The 22996-nt window shown below is 38.3% G+C and overlaps 2 protein-coding genes across 2 annotated transcripts; one reads left to right on the top strand and one right to left on the bottom strand.

Annotated features, from left to right (window-relative positions):
• Positions 1–1091: 1091 nt before the first annotated feature.
• LOC116161612 lies at positions 1092–14653 on the top strand. The gene is made up of 5 exons (XM_031475020.1): positions 1092–1176; positions 1243–1584; positions 1702–1967; positions 12917–13312; positions 13851–14653. The coding sequence occupies exons 1-5, from the start codon at positions 1092–1094 to the stop codon at positions 14238–14240; spliced, it is 1479 nt and encodes a 492-aa protein (XP_031330880.1). The 3' UTR covers positions 14241–14653.
• A 3421-nt stretch (positions 14654–18074) lies between these two features.
• Positions 18075–20200, bottom strand: LOC116159995 (proton-coupled amino acid transporter-like protein pathetic; the record flags this gene model as incomplete). The annotated part of the gene is given in 4 exon segments (XM_031473106.1): positions 18075–19233; positions 19286–19464; positions 19518–19997; positions 20050–20200. Coding segments are annotated over 4 exon segments (1327 nt in total), but the record flags the coding sequence as incomplete, so codon positions are not given.
• Between the last annotated feature and the right edge of the window lie 2796 nt (positions 20201–22996).

Genomic DNA, 22996 nt, shown 5'->3' with positions numbered 1-22996 from the left:
CAATGTTGCTTTTATTGAACAATGAAGGTTAGGTTTACAAATGATGTGAATCCATGGATAATGAAATATGAGAAATTAGCGTTCAAGTATATAGGTACATACTTAGGGGTAAAAGGCCTAGTTTTGTTGAACTCGCAACCCTCGTAGCATACGATGACGCTCATTAAATAAAATCTATCAGTTCATAACCCTGTTATGTAAACAACAATTGAAAATTGCCTGCTTTGGAAAAGAAAGTGTTTATTGGTTTGTAGTATGTATGGTTGTAGTTTGTTGTAGTAAGTATGAAACTAATCCCTTACACCGTTGAGTGAAGGATTAGGGGCTTACACAAACCAATAAAGCAAGGATCCTCAGGCGCACTTCGGGACAGTGTTACCACATTGGGAGATGGGCTACGGTTTATGCCATTTTTGCGACAAAAAATTCAGTTCTGCGACATGCGACATTTTAGGCTACTAAGTAAATGTCAAATCCCATCCAAGACAGGATTTTTCAACAATAACGATTTATGATGCTTGCTAGGTATTTGCGGTGCCCACCTATTTATGCAAATTCATTTATGCACCTAGGTTAACAGAATCTCTAATACCTAGACACATTTTCTTGAAATTTCTAAATCCGCGTATTTTATGGCAGGTACTTAGAAGAAAGAAAGGATGACACGCTGCTTTGATCTCAAAGCACAGAAACCGAAGTGCCATATAATTTACAACTGTTGTGAATTCCTAAAAGGATTTGGGCTGTTATTATCATTTTCAAGCAAGGACTTTTTCACAAATGTTTACGTTTTGCGAATTTTGCATAAGAACGTTCATTTAACTTTCGAATTTAGTAGTGTTCGCAGGGAGCTAGCTGAGTTGATAGAGCACTGTCGGAGTGAAAGGCTCCCTCTTGTGGTTGGCTGTGATGCAAATGCACATCACGTTGTGTGGGGCAGCACGGACACGAACTCGAGGGGCGAACACGTTCTGGAGTACTTGCAGACAACTGATTTGAATGTTTTAAATCAGGGAGCAACCCCCACCTTCGTTACGTCGCGGAGGCAGGAGGTCATTGATCTAACGTTGGGCTCTTTCTCTATAGCTCACATGATCTCAAACTGGAGAGTGTCTGATGAACCGTCTCTTTCGGATCACAGGCACATTCTTTTCCAACTAAACCTGTCATTCAATGGTGGGCCCTGTAGGTTTCGGAATCCCCGAACCACCAACTGGGACTGCTATGTTGAAAAACTGACAGAACGGTTGGATAAACCACCTTTGCTCTGCCGGAAAGCAGGGCAGGTGGAAGAGGCGGCGGCAATGATAAGCGACGCTATAACGGCGTCGTTTGAAGACAGCTGCAAGCTACGAACTGTTCGGGGAATGAAGAGAACACCTTGGTGGAACTCGGACCTTGAAAAAGTTCGTAAAGAGGTTCGAAGGCTCTTTAACAGGGCCATGCGTACTAAGTTACCTGCGGACTGGGAGGATCACAAACTCGCACAGCGCAGGTATAAAGACCACATTCGACGGTCTAAACGGGGATCGTGGAGGACTTTCTGTGGCAACATGGAAGGGCTTCCCGAAGTTCAAAAACTTCGTAAGATCCTTTTGAAAGATCCAGGGCAAAAAGTGGGGACGCTGAGGCTTCCATGCGGCAGATTTACATCTAACGCGGGTGAGGCCCTCACATGTCTCCTGGAAACACACTTTCCAGGCTCTGGAGACTATGTAACTTCGGAACCGCCAGAAGGTGCTACCCGGGTCGGTGCAAGGCCGATCGACTGGAGAGTAGCTGCCGGGGTTGTTACCGAGGGATCCCTGAGATGGGCTATCAATACGTTTAGCCCATTTAAGAGCGCAGGACCTGATGGGATATTTCCGGCTCTTTTGCAAAAGGGCCTGGAACCATTACTTCTGCACTTGTTGCACCTCTTTAGGGCCTCTGTGGCTTTGGGGTACATCCCCATAAGCTGGAGAAGGGTCAGAGTTGTGTATTTACCTAAGCCGGGTCGTACTAAGTACGACACAGCAAAGGATTATAGGCCCATCAGTCTATCATCGTTTCTTTTAAAAGCGGTAGAAAAACTGGTGGATGCATACATAAGAAACGGGGCGCTGGTCCTTAGACCACTACACCCGTTTCAACACGCTTACAGAGCTGGCATGTCCACGGAGACGGCTCTTCACAGTCTCGTGTGTAGACTGGAGAGGGGAATGTCTGCTGGAGGGGTAGCTCTGGGAGCCTTTTTGGACATCGAAGGTGCGTTTAACAACACCACGTTCGATTCCATTAGTGAGGCTGCTGAAAGCTTTGGCATTGACGGGTCAATCGTAAGATGGATCCGGGCCATGCTTGGAGGTAGGGTCATCATAACCTCGATCGGAACTACGGAGATGAGCTCATCGGTCACTAGAGGATGTCCGCAGGGTGGAGTACTGTCTCCACTACTGTGGTGCCTGGTGATAGACGGGCTCCTTCGTACACTAAACGAGGATGGAGCGTATACACAGGGATACGCAGACGACCTCGCAATTGTCATTGTGGGGAAGTTTCCGAGCACCGTAAAAGAGCTCATGCAGAGGCTCTTGGACAGGTGGATAGATGGTGCAGTAGCCACGGTCTCTCTGTCAACCCGGAAAAGACCGAAATTGTTCCATTTACGAGGAGACGGAATGTGGACCTTGACGGTCTCATCCTTCGAGGACGCCAATTGTGTCTGACCAGGTCAGTTAAATATTTGGGGGTCACTATAGACTCCCGTCTGTCCTGGAAAGGGCACATTGAGCGAATTAGCAAGAAGGCCACTGCATGTCTATGGGCATGCAGGAGAGCTTTCGGCTGCACATGGGGATTAAATCCTCGACTAGTATATTGGCTTTACACTTCGGTGATAAGGCCGATAATATTGTACGGCGCACTTGTATGGTGGCCTGCAACGCGCAGGGTAACATACAAGAAGCAGCTGAGTAAGGTACAGCGACTCGCTTGTTTGGGAATCACTGGAGCCATGAAAACCACGCCAACGTTGGCTGTGGAGGCTCTTCTGGGACTTGAACCTCTACACTTATCGGTAGAGGCCGAGGCCCGGAGGGCTTCCATAAGACTAAATGATTGGGGTGAGTGGAAGGATAGAGGCAGTCTCGGACACGGGCGGATCTGGGAGGAAACTCTTAGGTCCGACCCCTTCCTCGCAAGAAGGGACGTGATTCGAGCTACCCTACTTGAACCGAAGAGGTATAAAGTCATTCTCCCGAACAGGGAGCAGTGGCTGAACCCAGATCGTCCGTTCCTCAAACCTGAGGGGCTCGTGTGGTTTACCGATGGGTCCCTAACGGAAAAGGGAACGGGCATGGGTATACACGGTGACCGGCCGAGAGTAGGCATCAGCCTCTCCCTTGGCCAGCACAGTACTGTGTTTCAGGCAGAGGTGCTAGCCATCACGACCTGTGCGCAAGAAAACCTCCGTAGAGGTTATCGTAACCAGCATATATACATATGTAGTGATAGTCAGGCGGCGTTAAAGGCTCTGTCAGCTGACAGGGTCCGCTCGAATACGATGCTTGACTGTAGGCGAACCCTAGATAGATTAGGTGAGTCTAATAGGGTAAGCTTGATATGGGTGCCGGGGCACTCTGGAATAGGGGGCAACGAAAGGGCGGACGAGTTGGCTCGCGAAGGCAGTAGTGGGGTCCTTGTCGGGCCTGAGCCCACCCTTGGAATTGCTCCCTCAGTTGTCAGGGTCAGGATTAAGAACTGGGCGACCAGTCAATTCCAGGCTCAATGGCAACAGGCAGCTGGACTCAGACAGTCCAAGACCTTTTTAACAGGGCCTCTTGGCAAATCTGAGTCTTCTAAGCTTCTAAACCTAAACAGAAGTCAGATTAGGAAGATCGTCGGTGTCTTCACGGGACACTGGATGGTCAACTATCACCTGCACAATATTGGGCTTGTGGAAGACCCTGCGTGCAGGTTTTGTGGTGAGGTAGAGGAAACTACCGAGCATGTAGTCTGTTACTGTGACGCTCTGATCAGGGACAGACATAAACTCCTCGGTGACAGTTACTTGGAACCGAGGGAGGTGAGGAAACTAAGGCTAAACAGGGTCTTATCCTTCATTGAAGGGAACGGGCTCTAAGCTTTGGTTGTTTAGAGAGGGGGTTAGCACAATGGGCCTTTGATGAGCCTAAGTGCTGCCTGTAAAGGCTCCCCTGATAGAATAGAATAGAATAGTGTTCGAGGTAGTGTTAGAAGTTTAGAACTGATCTGTGAAGATGGCAACGTCTAATCAGGGATCCTTTAGATTCTAAGGAATCCTCAGACAGTTTTACCTCAAGCTCAGCGCATTACTTTGTTATTACTTGTAAGAGATTATGTACAAAGGTGCGTTTCGTTTATCTAAAGCTAGAACAGTAACTCTTGTGAATTGTGGTCCTGGTTCACTATATGGAGGCTGCAAGGGATTGTTGCATTTAAAAAATACCAAGTTTGGGTCGAATCACAGAAATTGTTTTTTTGACTACGCCACTGGATTCTACGTAACAATATCTAAAATAGACAGTTTTTACCTTTTTTCTATCATAACATGAATGGTATAAGATACGATATCATCCCCAAAAGTCAACTTTCCGTTTTCAACTTTTCACCTTGTATCTCAGAAACAACAGTGGCTAGATTGATTCTGTTTGTGGTGTCACAAAAAAGTGGCACAGGGTCGCCAAAACCGCAAATTTCTGTCTTTAAAAACTGCTCAGTCTCAACCAAAATACGACATGCGGTACAATTCAATTTTATAATTTGAGATTCCTGTTTTAAAATCATTCGCAAACATCGGTATGTTGACTTTAATGTTGTCCAAAAATAATAAACAGTAGCGGTCCTAGATTTGAGCCTTTCGGTACTCCCGAAGTAGCAATGTAAAAAATTTGAGTGATATCCATTATAAGAGACTTGTAATTTGTTCGAGAGATATGAAGCGAAAAGCTTTAGTGAGCCACTGAAACCTATTAGATCCATTTGCCTATTTGCCTTCCATTTACTGATCTTTTCATCTCTTCGCGTTAGTTCCGCAACCCCCGAAAATTTTAAGTTACATAACGGGCTAATAAGGCAAGTGACGTATGGACCAGGTGTAGGTATTGCTAGATATAATTGTGGATTTACATTTTTCATCTTTTCGCAGAGATAGGTAAAATGGGAATTGTATAGACATTTTATATTTGAGTAACTTTAGCTGTTGTAAATTATTTCCCAGAGAAATAGTGGCTTTGGAAGTTGAAAGAATAAACTGCGTAACTGCGGTGCAAGGGACATGCACTACCTTACCTACCCTATTGCACCCTATGCACACAATGTGATTTAAATATCTGCTCATTATCAGATGTAATTCATCTATTACATTAATATGTACGCCTATACCTAAGAAAGAAATCTTTAATTGGTTTGTCATTTCGTAGATATATATGTCTCCTTACATTTAAATATCTCTTTATTTTTTTTGGATAATCAATTTATAGTATATTATGTTTATTTTTCAATCATGCCATATTTTAATTTCTGTAATTGTTCTGTAATTGGATGTATAAAACAATATGACAATAAATCATTATTATTAGAATAACCACACGTTAGTTTTTAAGGGCAACCATTAACTGATTATGAAAGGGAATTGTCCCAGGAATAATAATGCATTTTCTTTCCTTGCCTTTACCTTTACCAACCTGTTACAGTTTATTCAAACGTCCAAGTAAAAATGAAATTGTCAAAAGGGTTATTGGTTCTCTAATAATACACTTATTAAAATGTTTCTGTAGGGTTTATCCCGGTAGCAACCATTCGACGAAAATGCCACGTATAAAAAATATCGGTAACAATATAAACTACGGTCTTATACCTGAAAGGAAATATTTAGGGTGTTATTCGATATCCATGATTAGGATTACAGAAGAATACGATAAAAAAACTATCCAATCTACCTACACGCTTCTTTGTCCTAGAGAAATAAGACACTTCTTGCTGTTAACTTTTCCTTTGTTTCTAATTTAAGTCAGCGTTCGGTTTCACAATTCAAACAAGAAAAGTTTTGGTATTTTTAGGAAACACGTTTAACGTAAATTAGAAGCTAAGTGCGGCAGGTGACATGTCCATTTGAAACTCGAGTAAAGTATACGTTGACGAATTACCTTGTGCTTGCTGATGACAGTTTTCAAATAGAATATAAAATAGCTTTGAGAACTTCAGCAACGTCAAATACAAAGAGAGGAATTTGAAGTCGACAGAGCAAACCATTCGTATCATATCTTAGGGAGCTCTAATTTGTAAAGTCTTTTTTGTTATGTTAATACATCCAAACCCGATTACGCCAAGCATAAAATTTTCGGGTTTTTTAGGCGTGGTAAATTTATATAAATGTTATCCTATTTAATTCACCTGTAAGATATTCAAGAATTTTAAAAATTGGTTATCCAACTAAAAACACTAGAATCTACCACATTTGTTATAAATACCTACGCATATCCTTGCATAAACACACTATCATTTATGAATATTATGTACCTACTTATATACGATGTTCATAATTTGTTTCTCAATATTTATAGTAATGTAACGTTTTAATTTTATAATTATTTATTTAAACAAAACTCATACTTCAAACCTAATTAACAAACGTAAATCATTTGTTTAGTTCGCCAGAAAATTTATCTATCTAGAGTTTCGTTTAATCATATCGTCATAACAATATGACTAAATGATGTGACCTATCATACATTATAATTTAAATTGCATCGATCACACCGTAATCAAGAATCAAATTTCGGAACTAAGAGACTATTGTTTGATTCAATAATACAACATGAGTATAGGTATTTTAATGCGTGCCAATCTAGGTGCCAATAGCATCTCCACATTTTATTTTTTTTTAAATTTTGCCACAGAAAACTTTTCACTGGAAATAAAGAAGCAGTTACTGACTTACGGAGAAAACCTTTGGAAAAACATACCCCGTCCACTTATTCCGGAGACAAAACTATGTCCAATACCTACCTATCAAAGACAATTTAAAATCATGGCCTAATAAGAGTATGGTCTGCTATTGCGCATAGTGCATTAGTCGGCTGGCGTTGATGTGACGTCACGCGGTTGTGAAACGAACTGGTGCCGGCAAGACTCCCATAAGAATAAGTAAGAAAGCCTAACAATTACGGTGAAAAGTTTTCATTCATAAAGTGCTTACACCTAATTAGAGCTTATCTGCATATATCTACGTAACAAACTGTGTTGTATTACAAAAACAAAGTAGAAAATCATTAGGTTTTAATGTAAAATATGTACAAAACATCAATTCAGACTGTTTAAAACATGAGGTTTTTCATTGGTTACTAATTGTTCGTCTTTCTGCAGAAGTCCCGCAGTTTCTCATTTTTTTTATTTCGTTTCCGAATTCTTATATACGTCCTTACTCCAAAGTTCAAAGAGTATCGTTATATTATATGCTCTTTGCTTTAACTAAGTGGTCGAAAGCGTCGTTAGGTATCAATGTCTTATCACATGATGCATTAAGTTTATTACATTTCAGTAACAGCAAAATAATTTGGTGGCTTTTTTAAATCCCGTTCAGATATAAAATAATCCAATTCTCGCCTATTTCAAATTCGGCGATTTCGCCTAAGAATCGGTATTTCGTTTTTAATTTGTATGCAACGTAAGCAGTCATATAAAGCGAACCTTCTTTATGAATGTTCGTTGTTTCTTGAGCAAAATGAAGGTAGGTATTTCAGCAATACCTTCTTGCAATGTTGGCCCGTTAAACAAGTATTATAATTTCCGTCAAGTTTTCTAATGGCTGAGCAAAGCAGCATTCGCCGGCCCTTTGGAAGGTATATTTACCAACAAATCTTGGTGTCAAAACATATTCCGTATCGTACCTATCTACCTATTTATTAGGTCGTTATACAAATCTATTAACGATCGGTTAGATCGTTGAGTGAAGGTGTAGCCATCAATCAGATGCCGATACAATTATACCCCGCTGAAAAGCAACATGTTTTGGAAATCTATACTAACTTGTATTTAGTTTTTCTATTGTTATTATTGCAACCAGACACCACACAATGGACCATTGTAATAAAGTAATATAGCTATATAATCGTATTTATCACATATGCAATGGAATATCGAAATATTGGCACATATTTATTCATATGCGCGTGTACAATATTTCAGTGTACACAACCGCGTGACGTCATGCGCGACTTGTGCGAGATTTCGTTCACGGGAATAGCAGACCATACTCTTATTAGGCCATACTAAGACCCACAAAAATTTTATACCCATACCCTCCTCCAAGTCTGACAAAGTTACAGGGATGAGAGAGGGTTTGCATTACAGTGACTTAAGGACAGTGGCGACAATTTATCATAATCCGCCATATTGGAGCTAAAAGATTGATTGTAGGATCAATATACCGTGTCATGTCAAATTGTGACCATAGAGTAATAAATGTCAGTTTCATTTAAGTAAGTTGTTTAAAGCTTTGCAGAACAACCTATGGGAAACCCACTACCTCCCAGATTAAAAAAGATATATAGAAAACGGTATAATAAGTATAAAATATGGTGCAATATCCAAAATGTACATATAAAGGTAACCATTAATCATTAAATTGTGTTTGACATTTCAGTGTGTTCTGTCACTTCTTGTCCCTTGTCCCGTGTTTCTTAAATGGAAGACAAAACTCGTTGATTTAGTCCAGGGAGTACAAGAGATCAATATCCCTTGTGCTTCAGCAATCATTAATGTTAAACATTAAACCAATTATTCAAGCGTATTTATGATCACAATTGCGTTATCTATAACCACAATTAGATTTGCTGCTAAATTTTGGATAAGCTGCTTCTTTAACCAATTTTCTATCTTAACTGATTAAGGTATTTAGGGCATCTGAAAAAATTTTTACATCAATTACCAGTAGTAGAGTTAGGCACAGTTTTACATCTAAAAACATTTTAAGCGAATTACATACCTTACAATATCGTAAATACAACTATATGCTCTGGAGACGGAACAAGTAATATAAAGCAAATACAGGAAGCAAAAGTGTAAACTAGTTACGTGAGGCCGTGGCAATTACAGGTGACACTGCCAAAACAGTAACGCACGGAGTGTACTGCGTCGTTTTGGAGGCTTTCTATTGGCCAGTTTGGAATTTAGCCCCAATATGGCGACCGGAACCAACGACCAATCAAAAAAGAGATTCCCTGTTGTCACCACTGTCACTGTAGTTTGCATATGTTGTACATACTTCATAATCTCTTGTATATTCATAGAATATCATGGAGAGGAGGGTAAAGGAATATTTCAAATTTGTACTATCATTCTTAATTCGTTAATTCCACCGACAGTTAGTGTAGCGGGCGTGTTGGGTATAGTGCCGCTTTAAATATATCTTATATTAGCTCCAAACCACAGCGTTTATAATTTAATGACCACAGATGGCGTAATCGTTGCATTCATATTGTGGTTTGTAGACTGGCGTATGTATCATTTTACTATTGCATCAGCACAAAAATCGTATTTTTGCATCAACGTGAAAGATGTACCATGTACACTGTGTCTTGTTTCGGTTAAGACTGCAGTGTATCTCAGCTGTTATTAAAGATAGAGACTTGCGGTTTTCGCGACCCTATGCGACTTTTTGTGAAACTTGTAATACCACAAACAGAATCAATTTAGCTACGTTTGTTTCTGCAATACAGGGTGAAAACGAAAAGTTTAACTCCATGCAAGATATAAAAAAGGTAAAACTTGCATATTTTAGATGTTTTTACGTAGAAATCAGTGACGTAGTAAAACTTTACCACAGTTTCTGAGATTGCTCCAATGTTGGTATTTTTTAAATGCAACACTCTGTATATCTTAACCTCAATTGTTTTTATTTTGAAGTTTAGCCATGAAAGCCTATTTTTTATTGTTTTTTAATAGTAGGCCATGGATTCATGTTTTTTTTAAAATTTATTGTATCTATTGTAATTAAAGCAACTAATACCAATGAATAAAAATGGCATCTTACATGAGTAGTAAGGTATAATAGCGTCTCAAAAAGTAAAACTTTTCGATTTCACCCTGTATCTCAGGAACAAACGTAACTAGATTGATTCTGTTTGTTCACAAAAAAAAAGTGGCCCATGGTCGCGAAAACCGCAAGTCTCCATATTTAAAAACAGCTGAAATACACTGCATTCTCAATCAAAATAATAATAATAATTATTATTATATAAATACCACAAAAAAACATGTTCTTATTGATTTTATAACCTAATAAACCTTCGCTAAAAGACAATACAAAGTAGAAAACTAGAAATCACACAAAAGAATAAAAAAAATCATTAGTAATCAATATTACGTTTGACTTTAACTTTAAAAGTGTGATAATTAGAGTTAAATAGATCACACCACTGCAATTTCCAAAAATAGTTTGCATCGGACAAAATTCTTGTTAGTGGATTATTCCTAGACATGTTGCTCGAAAATTGTTTAATTCTGAAGCCTAGTATATTTCTAGTGACGCGCGTAGTCCTAGGAACATGAAAATCCACCAAACTAAGAATTTCAGGACAATCAATAGCACCATTTAGAAGAATTTTTTAGGATTTTGGAGTGTCAAAACTAGCCCCCTGGCGGAGGATTCAAGTAAATTGATTCTCATTGCCCAAGGAATGCTCTTTTCAACGATACCAAATTTGTTAAAATCGGTCAAACGGTTAAGAAGTTAAAGCAGGTTATTGGCAGAAACAATTGAACGCCCCACACCATCTTTGTTATTGAAATAAGTGAGTTTTTGTTTTTACGAAAATGATAGATAAACTGGTTCTATTTAAAAATGTGAAAAAAAATTTTTTAGTTTATGGGAAATTTAAAGAAAATGCAATTTTAAAATTTAAGATGGCAGTTACGCCCTTTGTTGGTAATTTTTAGAACTTGAAAATATTTTCCAGCGATTCTTCATGACCAATTTACCCAATAATTTTTCTTACCCCTAAGTCATATGACGAACAGTTCTCGAGATATGGCCGAGAAACAGTCTTGACCCATCACCCGGTACTGTCAGATTGAGTAAATTAAAGTCAAAATTCTATAATTGCTTGAATATTACATATTTGACCAGTGTAGCTTTTGTATACTACTAGGACACTAGGACTAGATAGACACCCCCTCTATAAATTCTGAAGGCTCAATTTTGTTCGCAGATAAGTTGACTGTCCGGGGAGTGAATGTTTTGAATGCAGCAGTATGAATTATTTATTGTATCACAGGCCAATACTAGAACAATGGGTTTTTGTATTGTGTGTTTGTCTTTAAGTATGGTCATATGCCTCCTCTCCGCTCTCTCATTCCCATAGCCGCCTACAATCAGACTGTTTAATTAGCCTCCTACACCAATGACTCAAACTGAAGTTTTGGACCGATGATCATTTGTTTCAAATAGTGTGATTTAAGTCATAACAAAGCGGTCTATGAATAGGTATAATTAAATATTCTGATGTAGACAGCTAGGGCAATGAGAGTGAGGGGGGTGGGGGATCTTACCTTGTTTTGGCAAAATCAAATCATCCTCAAGGGCGTTTTTGTCAAAATGTTAATCAACTTTGAGGTTTTGTTTTAGTGGGTAGAGTGGCGATGGAACAAAAGTAAATACATCTAATCGATAAGAGAGATGCTCTACAAAAAAGGCAACCACATATTTTTTGATAAAGGGGTGGATCACCCTCCCTTGCCAGAGGGTGGCGGATAGCTTCCCTTCTAATAATGTTTGTTTTGGTGCAATAACAATAAATTGTGCAAAATGGCTTGCTTGAATCATCAAACGCCCTATAATTTCATAACTAACAACACAAATTGATAGTTTTTTATATACAGGGTGATTCAGGTAACCCATTCGTTAGAAGTTTTTAAACTTGTACCTAGTTGAAATAGAAACTTGAAATTTGGTTTAGAGCCATTAATTGATCATTGCGAATTGAAATAAAATGATTTCAAGATGGCGTCGCTTTCGTAAATACCGGAAGTGGCGTCATCTTATTTTTGTTAAAAATAGGAACGTACAATTTTCTTATTTTTTTTTAAATGCGCAATCTTATTTTAAATTCAAGGTAATTAAGATCCAAGTACCCATCTGTCACAGTTTTTGACATGTCAATTTTTCTGTAAAATTTTGAAGATCCAACAGTCCGTTCAAAAATGCATATCTCTGAACCCATTCAAGATAAGTGAGTGCTCTTTTTTTATAATTGAATCGTTAAAGTCAGAGGAATTTTTTGAGTGACCGCCCAAAAGTCTTGAAAAAGTTTCCAGCGCTGCTGCGATTTTTCAAAGTTAGCAATCGAAAAATGTCAAAACGTCAACGCACCTGGAGTTCATGACAAGCGCCTCATGACTTTTGAAAAGGAACAACACATGTTACCTTATCCAATAACCAAACAAATGCAATCCCTGAGTACTTACACTGTGGTAAAGAATGGATTATTTTCTCAATTCGTTTCGTATTTATCTGATTTCTTACATAATCTTTTTCTGCAAATCGTTGACAGGATCTCTAGTAACAGACTTTCCTTTTAGGGTTACAGCTTATTAAAATATCATCTCGTCCATTTTCTTATTTTCTTCTTAGACAATATAATTTTTGAATGTGTTTAATCAACTGACGGCCGGTTGCAGGAAAGCGAATTATAATCAAAATCCTAGATTATTTGCCAAATCCGAGATTAAACAAGAATTTTGACATTTGATTGGCTGCATACTGCAGTATAAAGCCAATCAAATGTCTTAATACCGGATTAAACAATAATCCTGGATAATTTTTTTTGTGCAACTGGCCGTGTGCTAATTTCATTTTTAAAATCAAAAATGTACCTTACGAACCGTTTCACTTTAGCAGCAGCAAGCGGCTACAAACAAAACGAAAACCACAAATCAACCAAGCATATCCATAACGCCTCTACCGCGCGGTACAACCGCGACGGGATTAACTGTAAACAAGCCCGGCGACACAAATCCGAAGAATTCGTTCGTCATTTGCGAAATATGTGATGGGTATATCAAAGATTTGGAACAGTTACGTAACCATATGCAGTGGATCCATAAGGTTAAGATTCATCCGAAGATGATCTACAATAGACCACCTCTTAATTGCCAGAAGTGCCAATTTAGATTTTTTACCGATCAAGGATTAGAAAGACATTTATTAGGTTCCCACGGACTCGTCACCTCCAGTATGCAGGAAGCAGCTAATCGAAGTAAAGATGCCGGAAGGTGTCCTGTGTGTGGCAGAGTAAGTATACGCTCTTCTTCACAATTTTTGTTTCATAAGGGTTGGCCTGGGAAAATTGCATTTGTGTCTGCACTAAATAAGGTGAAAAATACCTGTCACCTTTCTAAATGCTTAGTTGCCATTTATGTTTTGGAAATGTAAAAGTATGTAGGCCATCGAGAGAGTCCGGATTAAAATCGTAAAAAAAGCATGGCTTTATCGCAAAAACCATAAAAAAACGGAAAATATATTCAGGCTATTTTTATGCACTTGGAATAATAAAATCCGTCTTATCTCCCCTCTAGCAATATTTTGCATTGTTTAAAATCAACTGCAATTGTTGTATTGTTTTAAGTTTCGATGATACTCTAGGGGCCATTGCACAATTGCACTGCGGGAAAACGGTAAATTAAAATGGCAACATTGATTTGACATTAATGTGACACTGTGACAGAACCTTTAACCTCACTTTTTCAAAATGGTCGACACAAAATATTCCAAGGTGACTTGTTATGAACAACATTTTAAATGCCTTGTGTTTTGACACGAAATTTCGTAGGTTTATCAATGGAAGCTACTGAACCACGTTGGTCGTGATCACAATATGACTTTGAAACCGGCGCATCTCTCTTACAAGTGTACAGTCTGTACAGCAACATTCGGCATGTATAAACAATTCGAGAATCACGTGTACTCGGCACATAGTGTCGTAACAAAGCGAGTTGTCGATAAGAAAGGCGCCAGTCCGGCTTCTAGCACCGGTTCCTCTAAGTCCGAGTCGGTGTTGAAACCTTTAAAAATTAATGACGAAATTACCATTATCCCCCAACCGGCGAAATCTACAAACGGCGATGCCGATGATTGCGGCATCGCTTCGACCTCAGGTTTATCGGCCACTTCTGTACGTGCTAGTAACGGTAACTCTAGCGCCAGTAAGGGCGAGTGTTGAGTCATGACAAGTTTATTTTTTTATTGCTCTATCCGAATAATAGTTATAATGGGTGGCCTACGAGTGCCGTGCGATAAACGAAGTGTCTAAATGATGTTTAGTGAAATAGGTGGTGCGTGGTCACATATACGATTGGAAGACTCACGTAGATATAAATGTATCAGTTGTTTTAAAAACTCTGACCAATTTATTTTAATTTCGGTGCCTCTTTCACCACTACCTACGTTATAGAAAATGTGACTAGCAAATTATGTAATCTCAATTAATTGTCAAAAAATAATAAATTAATATTTATTTAATGCGAGGCGGGAGTCCATTGCTACAGCTATGTGACGCTGCATACTGTACATTAGACTGGTTTATATAAATATCGTTGCACTGTAAAGTTTTCAATAGAATGAAAGTATATCGGTGTTGTTTTTTTTCTCTTAGTATTACGATTACCTATTGGTCGCAAATTGTAATTTATTAATATTTATTTTTTTCCTTTGTTCAAAAAGAATATAGATGGGCCTTTTCTGTATAATGGAAATATTTTAGAAAGTTTTAACGCTTATAGCGATTTCTTCAGATCAGGTACGGTATTATGGTACAAGAGAATTGATTTGTCAAATTAAGCAAAACGGAAAATTGTATGTATTTATAGTTAGTTGCACACAGTTTTGTAATATTTTTTGTACTATGTTTATTAAAGATTAGTTATTTTATTAGTTTATTCAGACGGAGGTATAAATTTATTTGAATCTTGTGGCCGTATTATGAACTAATTTTATCTACTTTTTTTAATCATTGCCATTTAAATTAAAACCGTGACCAACTATACATGGCTAAATAAATGGCCAGTCAAGACCATGTTTTGTTCATTTCGGAGAGTAAAGATGTAAAAGCTCATCCCTTAATAATCTTAAAAGATATTTGCTTTATATTTGAAGGTAAGTGGGATGACCATGTAGTAGCTTTGGTAGTTAGTTCCTACTCTTAATATAATCAAATTGGCTTACTTTTCTCACTTTTGATAATTGTCCAGAAATATTTGTTTTCGGTTGATCTACGTCAAGTTACTTAGGATTAATTTTTGTTTTATGTATTGGACAACCCACTGTTCTTACTATGAGGGGGTAGCCACAAATAACCGGAATATAGCATTGCCGTGAGCGGAGCTTACATAGTACGCATTTCTGCTGAAACTGAGTATTAAAAACTGCCTACAAGGATGACCATATGGTAAAAAGTCAAGTGAGCGAATGAGTTGCTCAGTTTAAAAATGGTAACATGTCAAACTTCATTCTGGACGTACATCAACTGCCCGAATTTACAAAAATGTTGAAAAAATTTGAGAGCTTGTGCTCGCAGACTTTCGACTGACAATTGATCAAGTGTCTGAGAGTAGTGGATAATCTTGGACCTCGCTGTGATGAATTTTAACAGAAGATTTGGGAATGAAATGAGTTCCTTCCAAGTTTGTTCCTCGGGCTCTGACTGAATCAAAAAGAACATCGAGTGCTTTGAAACAACAGCTTGAATCTGATCAAGATTTTCTGTCAAAGGTCATTATTGGTTTGACTACAATACTATGCCACTAAGAGAGAAAGAGTTTTTGTTTACATTCTTAATTTTTTTTGCGTTTATTTTTGAGTGGGCGGGGTTTCAGCCAAGGTTGCTCTACCAACCAAACCCACTATACGTTTACAAATATCCATGCCCCAACCAGAGACCCTTTAGCAACACAGTTCAGATTTAACTGAAGTGCGCCACACGGGCCAGTAGTCACTGGTGATCGTCATGGTGCTATGGTTACGACCCAGAAACAAAGGAACACCCAAGTCAATCGAAGACACATCGGCACCACATCCAAAAAAATGTTGAGGTAAATCAAATACCAAAACAATGCCTTTTCGATGCCAAGGACGTAGTTCATTCAGAGTATCGTTTTGGAAAAATTAAATTTATCTCTAATTGTATTCTAATTAAAGTTCTCAACGAAAGGAACCGTTTTCTACCAACTACTGCCCTTCTTTCAGTCCTTGTATCAAAGTACGGGCTAGAGGGGGGGGGGTGGAACTAGTTTTATCCTTCATGGTACTCGAATGAAAGGTATCAACGAAAGGAATTAATTTCTACCAACCATAGTCCTCCTCCTCGGCCTATTATCGTATATTCCCTTATACCTCAAGAACGGATCGATTGTCAGAAGAGGGTACTAACAAAGGGCGATTGAAACGTCTGCAAGAAATATATCCATTGGTGATGTCAAAACAAAAGCTATTTCTGCACAAGACTTGCGCAGAATTTATACTTGTTTTAAATACCAATACCTGGATTTGTTTTCATTTTTGAGTAGTTTTTTACCTCCCAAACCTAATGATGACGCTGCTTTCTCTTTTGAATACACGTCGATCGTCATTTATTATTTTTCGAAGGCGATCCCTAATATACTGATGTTCAATTTTGAAAGAAGCTTAAAATGATTTACTGAAAACAAATTGTTTCAAAGGCGACACCCCTATGATTAGGCAATACACCGCACATTTGAAAGAAAGGCAGTATTCAGATTAACACTAGAGGCGCTGGCCTTTACAATGGCATTTACAAATGGCGTGTATAGGTGGTAGCGTTTTGGAAACATTTGGTTATTTTTGCAGGTTTTGATGTGAAATTGTACTAATTTGAAATTGAATTTTTTAATTTTCATTCCGTTTTTGACACTTGAAGATCTAACCCCTTAATCTATCCTACCTGTTTTTAATTAGCTTGAACTTGATTTTCTAATTACAAATTAATCGCAATTTATTTTTCCATTTCTAGTGCACTTGTACAACGACTCGCCGATATTCCCTTACGTTGGTTATGCTTTAAAACAGCCTTACTATGCGGGGCAAAATTACGCTGACCACAATTTTAAACAATAGGTATTTTTCGATGTATCGTCCTTTAATAAAACGTGAGAGGTTCCACCCTGTATATACAACTTAGGACGATGTACACATTTTTAAGAGTTGGCAACCACGCAATTTTCAGGAGGGGAAAGCTGTCTGCGCCATCTGTAGAGCTCGAACGTGGGTTACGTTCGGCATCTTGTTTTTAATGGCCATCACGAAAGCATCGTTCCGTAAATATTTGTTGTGTTGTTTAATGCAGGTAGTAATCTTTGCATAACGTATTTGTGTTTTGTATGCAGCATTTTATATTTTTTTTTGTGAGTTTCAATCTTTATTGTTGAAATTGACTTGATTTAACCGTAATGCAGAATCACATATTTGTTACCGTTAACCTTTTTATTTGAAATCGTTTACGTTTTGGTGTGATGTTTGCTTAATTTATGTATTAATTACATGTTCTTGCCCAGAAGGTCGTCCTCTTTTGTTCTGGGTCCTCAACAGGCTTTCGCCCAATTACAGAATAACCCGCATAATGCGTTATAGAGGTGCCCCTTACGGGGCTAATTCGGACATTTTTTTGTGCGTGTACTGACTTGTTGTTCGTAATAACATTTTCGCCGTGAATGAAGCAGTCACGGGGGTGAAAAAACTGTAGTCAAAATTGAGTTACGACACTAATTCCATGATTGTGTTCGACATTCAACTGTAGGCTCGAAACCCTGAACGAGGGGCGAGATACAAACCCTACCGCCTGTGATGATGTATCACTGCCGTCTGATGATTTGATCACTCCCATTTTGGTTTTCTAATGTACTGATTTAACCTTTTTAATGGCCTGTTCCACTCACCTCAACGAATATGGCTCAGATAAATCTCAGATGATGGAATTAGTTGCACTTTCTCTAAAGTATTGTTGTTTTTCGTTTCCCTTGTACGATTAGATACTGGACCAATACACAACTTAAAATTTAATTGTCTTTTCACAGGAACATACATCAACGGATCTCAATACAAAGTATTTCTTATTAAATAGTCACCCTTTGTTAAGGTCAATTATAAAAATTAATTAAATAAATAATGTACCCTGGTTACTCTTTCAACTACTATACCTATCTAAAATACCTAAAACACACGTATGCATACAAAACTTTTCAGGCATCATTTTTCGTTGAAAAAAAAGGCACAAAACGTGTGGGTTCGATCTGAGCTGTTCTCTTACAAATGTGTAGAAAAAGTATATTTACAATGATAATGTGCAGATTTTTCTGATAAATAGTTTGTAACATCACAGCCATTTCATAGCAAGCAATGCAATAAAAGCGACAAAATTACGCTTTTAAACGAAATGCCTAAAAGTTTTCGTACATTACAAATAAAATCGTACAAAAATATTTTACAAAATTGTCCTAATTGTACAATAGAAGCATAAAAAATAATGCCTATAAATCACAGTACTTAATTTCTCTAGTAGTTTTCAATTGTGCACATTTGAAGGAACGCAAAGGTGTAGCCAGGAAGAGTTTTTTTGTATGAATTAAGCACTGGATAGGGAAATGTTTGCGCTTTGAAAAAAATGAAATTATTAATTAAATGCATTTCAAATGCCTGATGTTACATTAATTGGCACACTGGTGTTGTGAACTAAAGCGTTAGTTGATGCATTGAACAAGTCAAATAGGTTTTTAAAGAACATGGAGTCTGGCTTTGTGGTATAAAGATCTATAATGTCTTCGACCGCGGACTTTGTTCCAAAAATAAGAGCTAATAATCCAACAATGACGACAAAGGCGTTCTTGTAAATTTTCCAATTGTACTTTCCAAATCCCTTTTCCCAAAAGGTGACAATTTCGATCAGAATTGGGATTACAATTCCGAGAAATGAGAAACACAAGGCACCGATTAAGCTGATAAATGGACCGATGGTGGGTACTGCTATCGAAATACAGACGGCCACAATAACCATAACGGTTCTCAGTACGTAGTTTGCAATTGTTGGGTATTTCGTGAAGTGATCCTTGATACCGTTCCATAAAATCTCTAGACAGATGAAGAATTGCAGTCCAAAGGTACCGAAGATTGCTAGACCGATTAAAATCTGCACTATCTGAGCGGCGCTATAAATAGAAAGACTTAGAGAAAACCAAGTGCTGCACTTCTAACTCTTACATGTCCTCCTCGGGGAGATTCAAGGTCACATTGGCGAAAGTGGCATCTCCGAACTTCAAGTAACCGAGGAAACCTACCAAGATGTATAAGATTGTAACTGCCGCCAAGCCTTGATTTAAAACACCAGTAAGACCGATAAACCGTTGTGGTCTCCTCATGTTGTTTTCAAGAGGCATCACCTGTAATTTAAGTCAGTAATGTGCCAAGGCATAACAGGTTTAAAAGTACGTACCACGCCGATTGCCTCCAATGCGAAGATGGTGATACTGAAGAACGTCGGAAACTGCGTGATGTCACCGACCAATTGTTCACTTTTAATAGATGGAAGGCCGACGACCAAATAGTATATTGTAATTAAAATACCAACGCCCATAAAACCGTTGGAAATCATTGAAACTGGAGTGAGATACTTTAAGTTTGGTACATAGCACAGAATGATTAAAGGCACGAGTAGGATTAGCAGGTACATTCGGACGTCGAGCGATCCCCAGTAATAACCGGTCACTTTGTCGAAATTCGCGGCTACTATTACGGCATAGGCGCTGCACGTTCCGAAGTAGGTGACGAAAATACCGATGTCCACCATTCGCCTGGCGCACTTGCTGTATTTCTTACTCCATGGGGGACCTCGACGGCAGGCCTCTTCTGCGACGTCGGCGAAGGTCAGTATCGTTCTGCCCGATCTTCGGCACAAGTCGTGCGCGCAGACGACCTGGAGACTCGCGGTTAAGTCTACTATGGGAGTTTTGATGCGAGTTACTTACCAGAATGTACGCGCAGTGACCGCAAATGATAGACTCGATGATGGTCGCGATGATTCCTACTAGTAGTCCCGAGCATCTAAATGCTAACGGCATTGCCAAAATTCCAGTTCCTAGGCACGATTTGAGCAAGTGTATGAGGGTACCAACTTCTCTATAACAGAATGAAATTTATTGTAGTTGATATAGTCAATGTGATGGGTCCATCCGGCGTAAACCAAGCGCATGGTGCGCGGTTGTAATTTTAAGTCAGTTAAGTTATTTAATTGATACCTTTGTGACGATTTCATGCAGTAAGTACGTGCTTACAACGTACGTTAATCTTAAGTGTTTGTTACATAAGGTAGGTACTTTAATTGCATGTACTTATAACGGTTGTATTATCTTTCAGTAAAAATGATTAAGTGAAGAGGCATTATCATTAATATATTACTAAACAAATAAGTGTAATATTACAAAGAAAATTGTTCTTCCGTAAGTGATTTTAATTCGTCCGCAATTGTCGCTAGTGCATTTTTCAGTCAAACGTAGTTTTAGGGCGTCGAATAGTTATTTAGATCTATGTCTTATTGAAGACACAGAAGCTATAGAAGATGCTGATGCCCCAAAAAGTTACGCAAAAATATAGCCCCAATTCAATAGCATTTATCTGTCTCGTGTTTGTAAAGTTTCACGATTTAGTAAGTCCAAACAGCACGTGCAGTTTGCATTAAAACACTAGACGCATAAACAAGAAAAAAATTAATTTATCCAGATAATTTATGACTTATTTAAATATTTCACTCTATTCAAATTTTCCACGTTTACAATGCAAATAAAAACAACAATTTCAATTTCATGTATCAATAGGTACATAAGCACAAATTTAAACTGCAAAGCGGGCTCCCGTTACAGTTTGAACTATAAACGCTCCCTATTTAGATAATAAATATATTTCTAGATTTTGTAATCGATGATTATCTAGGTCGGTGAATGTTCTTAATTTAATTCTTCTATAACTGTTTTTTTTAAATTGGTCTTTTGCAGCTAATCCTTTTGGCCCTTTCACTGAAGGCTGACCATTTTTTAACAATCTAACCACTTAGTATGGTTCTGTTTGCAATTGGATCGCCTCTTCGGAATTTGTTTTATCAAGCGTTTTACTTTAAGCACTATGGGTGGTAGTATTGATGCTGTAATTTTGAAACAAATAAAGTTATTGGATGGATCATTATATGCCTTGAAGAAAACAAAATTATCCTTCTAACGGTATCCTACTTGACCGGAAATGTGTATCGGAAGTAAAACAATTGACGTCACTAATCTCGCCAGCCTGTTTTAAAAGCATTAATGAAATATATCGATCGAACTTTCCCTTTCGCTTACGATCTTTGCCATTGTCAAAATCTATATGTATAAACCAATTTATTTTGGAAAAAGACGAAACGCTTTGTCTCAATTCCCATGGCAACGAGCCTCCGTATGCACGGAAAATGTTATAGCGCAATAAAATGCGTACCTAATCTAAATATAGATACGCAACCAATCTTGTGTGTGTGAATATTTGTTTAAGCATTGTATGGAAATGAATTATTTCATTTATTCATAACCCAAGTTGGTTTTTAATTTAACCATACGGAAGCTAAAAGGGAATTAGAAATATAAAGTACCAATCGCGGTTTAAAAATGAAATATTATTTCAGATGTAAATGGAATAAATTAATATTTATACCTACGACGTTACGTGTGTATATTCCGTGATAAGGGTAAATGAAGCGGGTCATTGTAATTAAAATAAGAGCAAAGAGAGCGAGTGGACCACGTCTATCGTAAATTCGTAACCGAATGTTAACTGACAAAAAGCTTATCATAGCGCGGAGTAGGTACTTATACAATTCATCGTTGCGAGATAAAGTGCTTATTGGGGCATAATTTACAACGGCGATACCTATAAATATGAGTGTAAATAGTGGGAGAGTAGCATCCGTCAAGCGACTGCAGGCGATCTCAAATTTACACTGGTCGTTTTCGCGGAACGTGTTGTGCATTTTCCAAATTAAACCGTCCACTGGGCGGATCCCTAAGCCAAAAGCGAGCCATCGAACCATCGGCGTATCTCAGCGGTGATTCTATAGCGCATAGAGCGTCCAATTTCAACTCCAAATCGAAGAAACTGTCTCAGCGAGGATTCTATAGGCGGTCCGTGCAGAACATCTTATTTACGCGACGTTTTAATAGGGCCCCTTTGGACTAGGGCCATAAGCACGAGCTTGTTCTGCTTGTACGTAAATCCGGCCCTGCTCGCGAATTGGCAAAGATGGGACGTTGATAGCGAAGTTTGCGTTTGTTCTTTTTTGGCTCGGCAACTACAGCTTAAGCAGACAGGCGCGCAAGCAGTACTCGAAAGTACAATTCTTCCGCTCGAAATTTTGTTAATCTCGGAAGAAACCCAGTTAGTGTAAAAATTTGCCAAAAACCGATAACTGTCAGTGAGCTGGAATTTTATCAAGGGTTGTATAGTTACATAATTGTATTTCGTAAAAACAGCGGAAATCGTTAGAATTCAGGGATCGTTTTGATTAATAAATAACTTGAATGCGTAAGTAAAACAATTTCGATGGTTAGCCTTGAACTAGTTTTGCTTTGTTCATGCGCTAGTAATAACCAAAATTTCCGCTTTAAGCACAAGTCATACTATATGTATCCACACCGTCACGTCACCTACCGGTAACGTAACATAAAATATTCTCGTTGACAAATCTTATTTTTACCCAAAATCGTTATGAAACCTTAATTTTCATGCCTACTTTATCTCAGGAAAATGTTTCCATGACGGAGGCAGACCAGTCTACTTTTCCTGCCGCCTGTCACTTTACTGGCCGCACCTGTGGCTTTACAGGCCACACTTGTCACTTTTCCTGCCGCACCTGTCACAGTAAAATGACATTACTTGACTCGGAAAATAAAATAC

The sequence above is a fragment of the Photinus pyralis genome, unplaced genomic scaffold (assembly GCF_008802855.1).
Source record: "Photinus pyralis isolate 1611_PpyrPB1 unplaced genomic scaffold, Ppyr1.3 Ppyr1.4_LG1, whole genome shotgun sequence".
Lineage (NCBI taxonomy): Eukaryota > Metazoa > Arthropoda > Insecta > Coleoptera > Lampyridae > Photinus > Photinus pyralis.
Note: the sequence above shows the minus strand (reverse complement) of the source record. Positions and strands in the feature narration are given on the sequence as shown.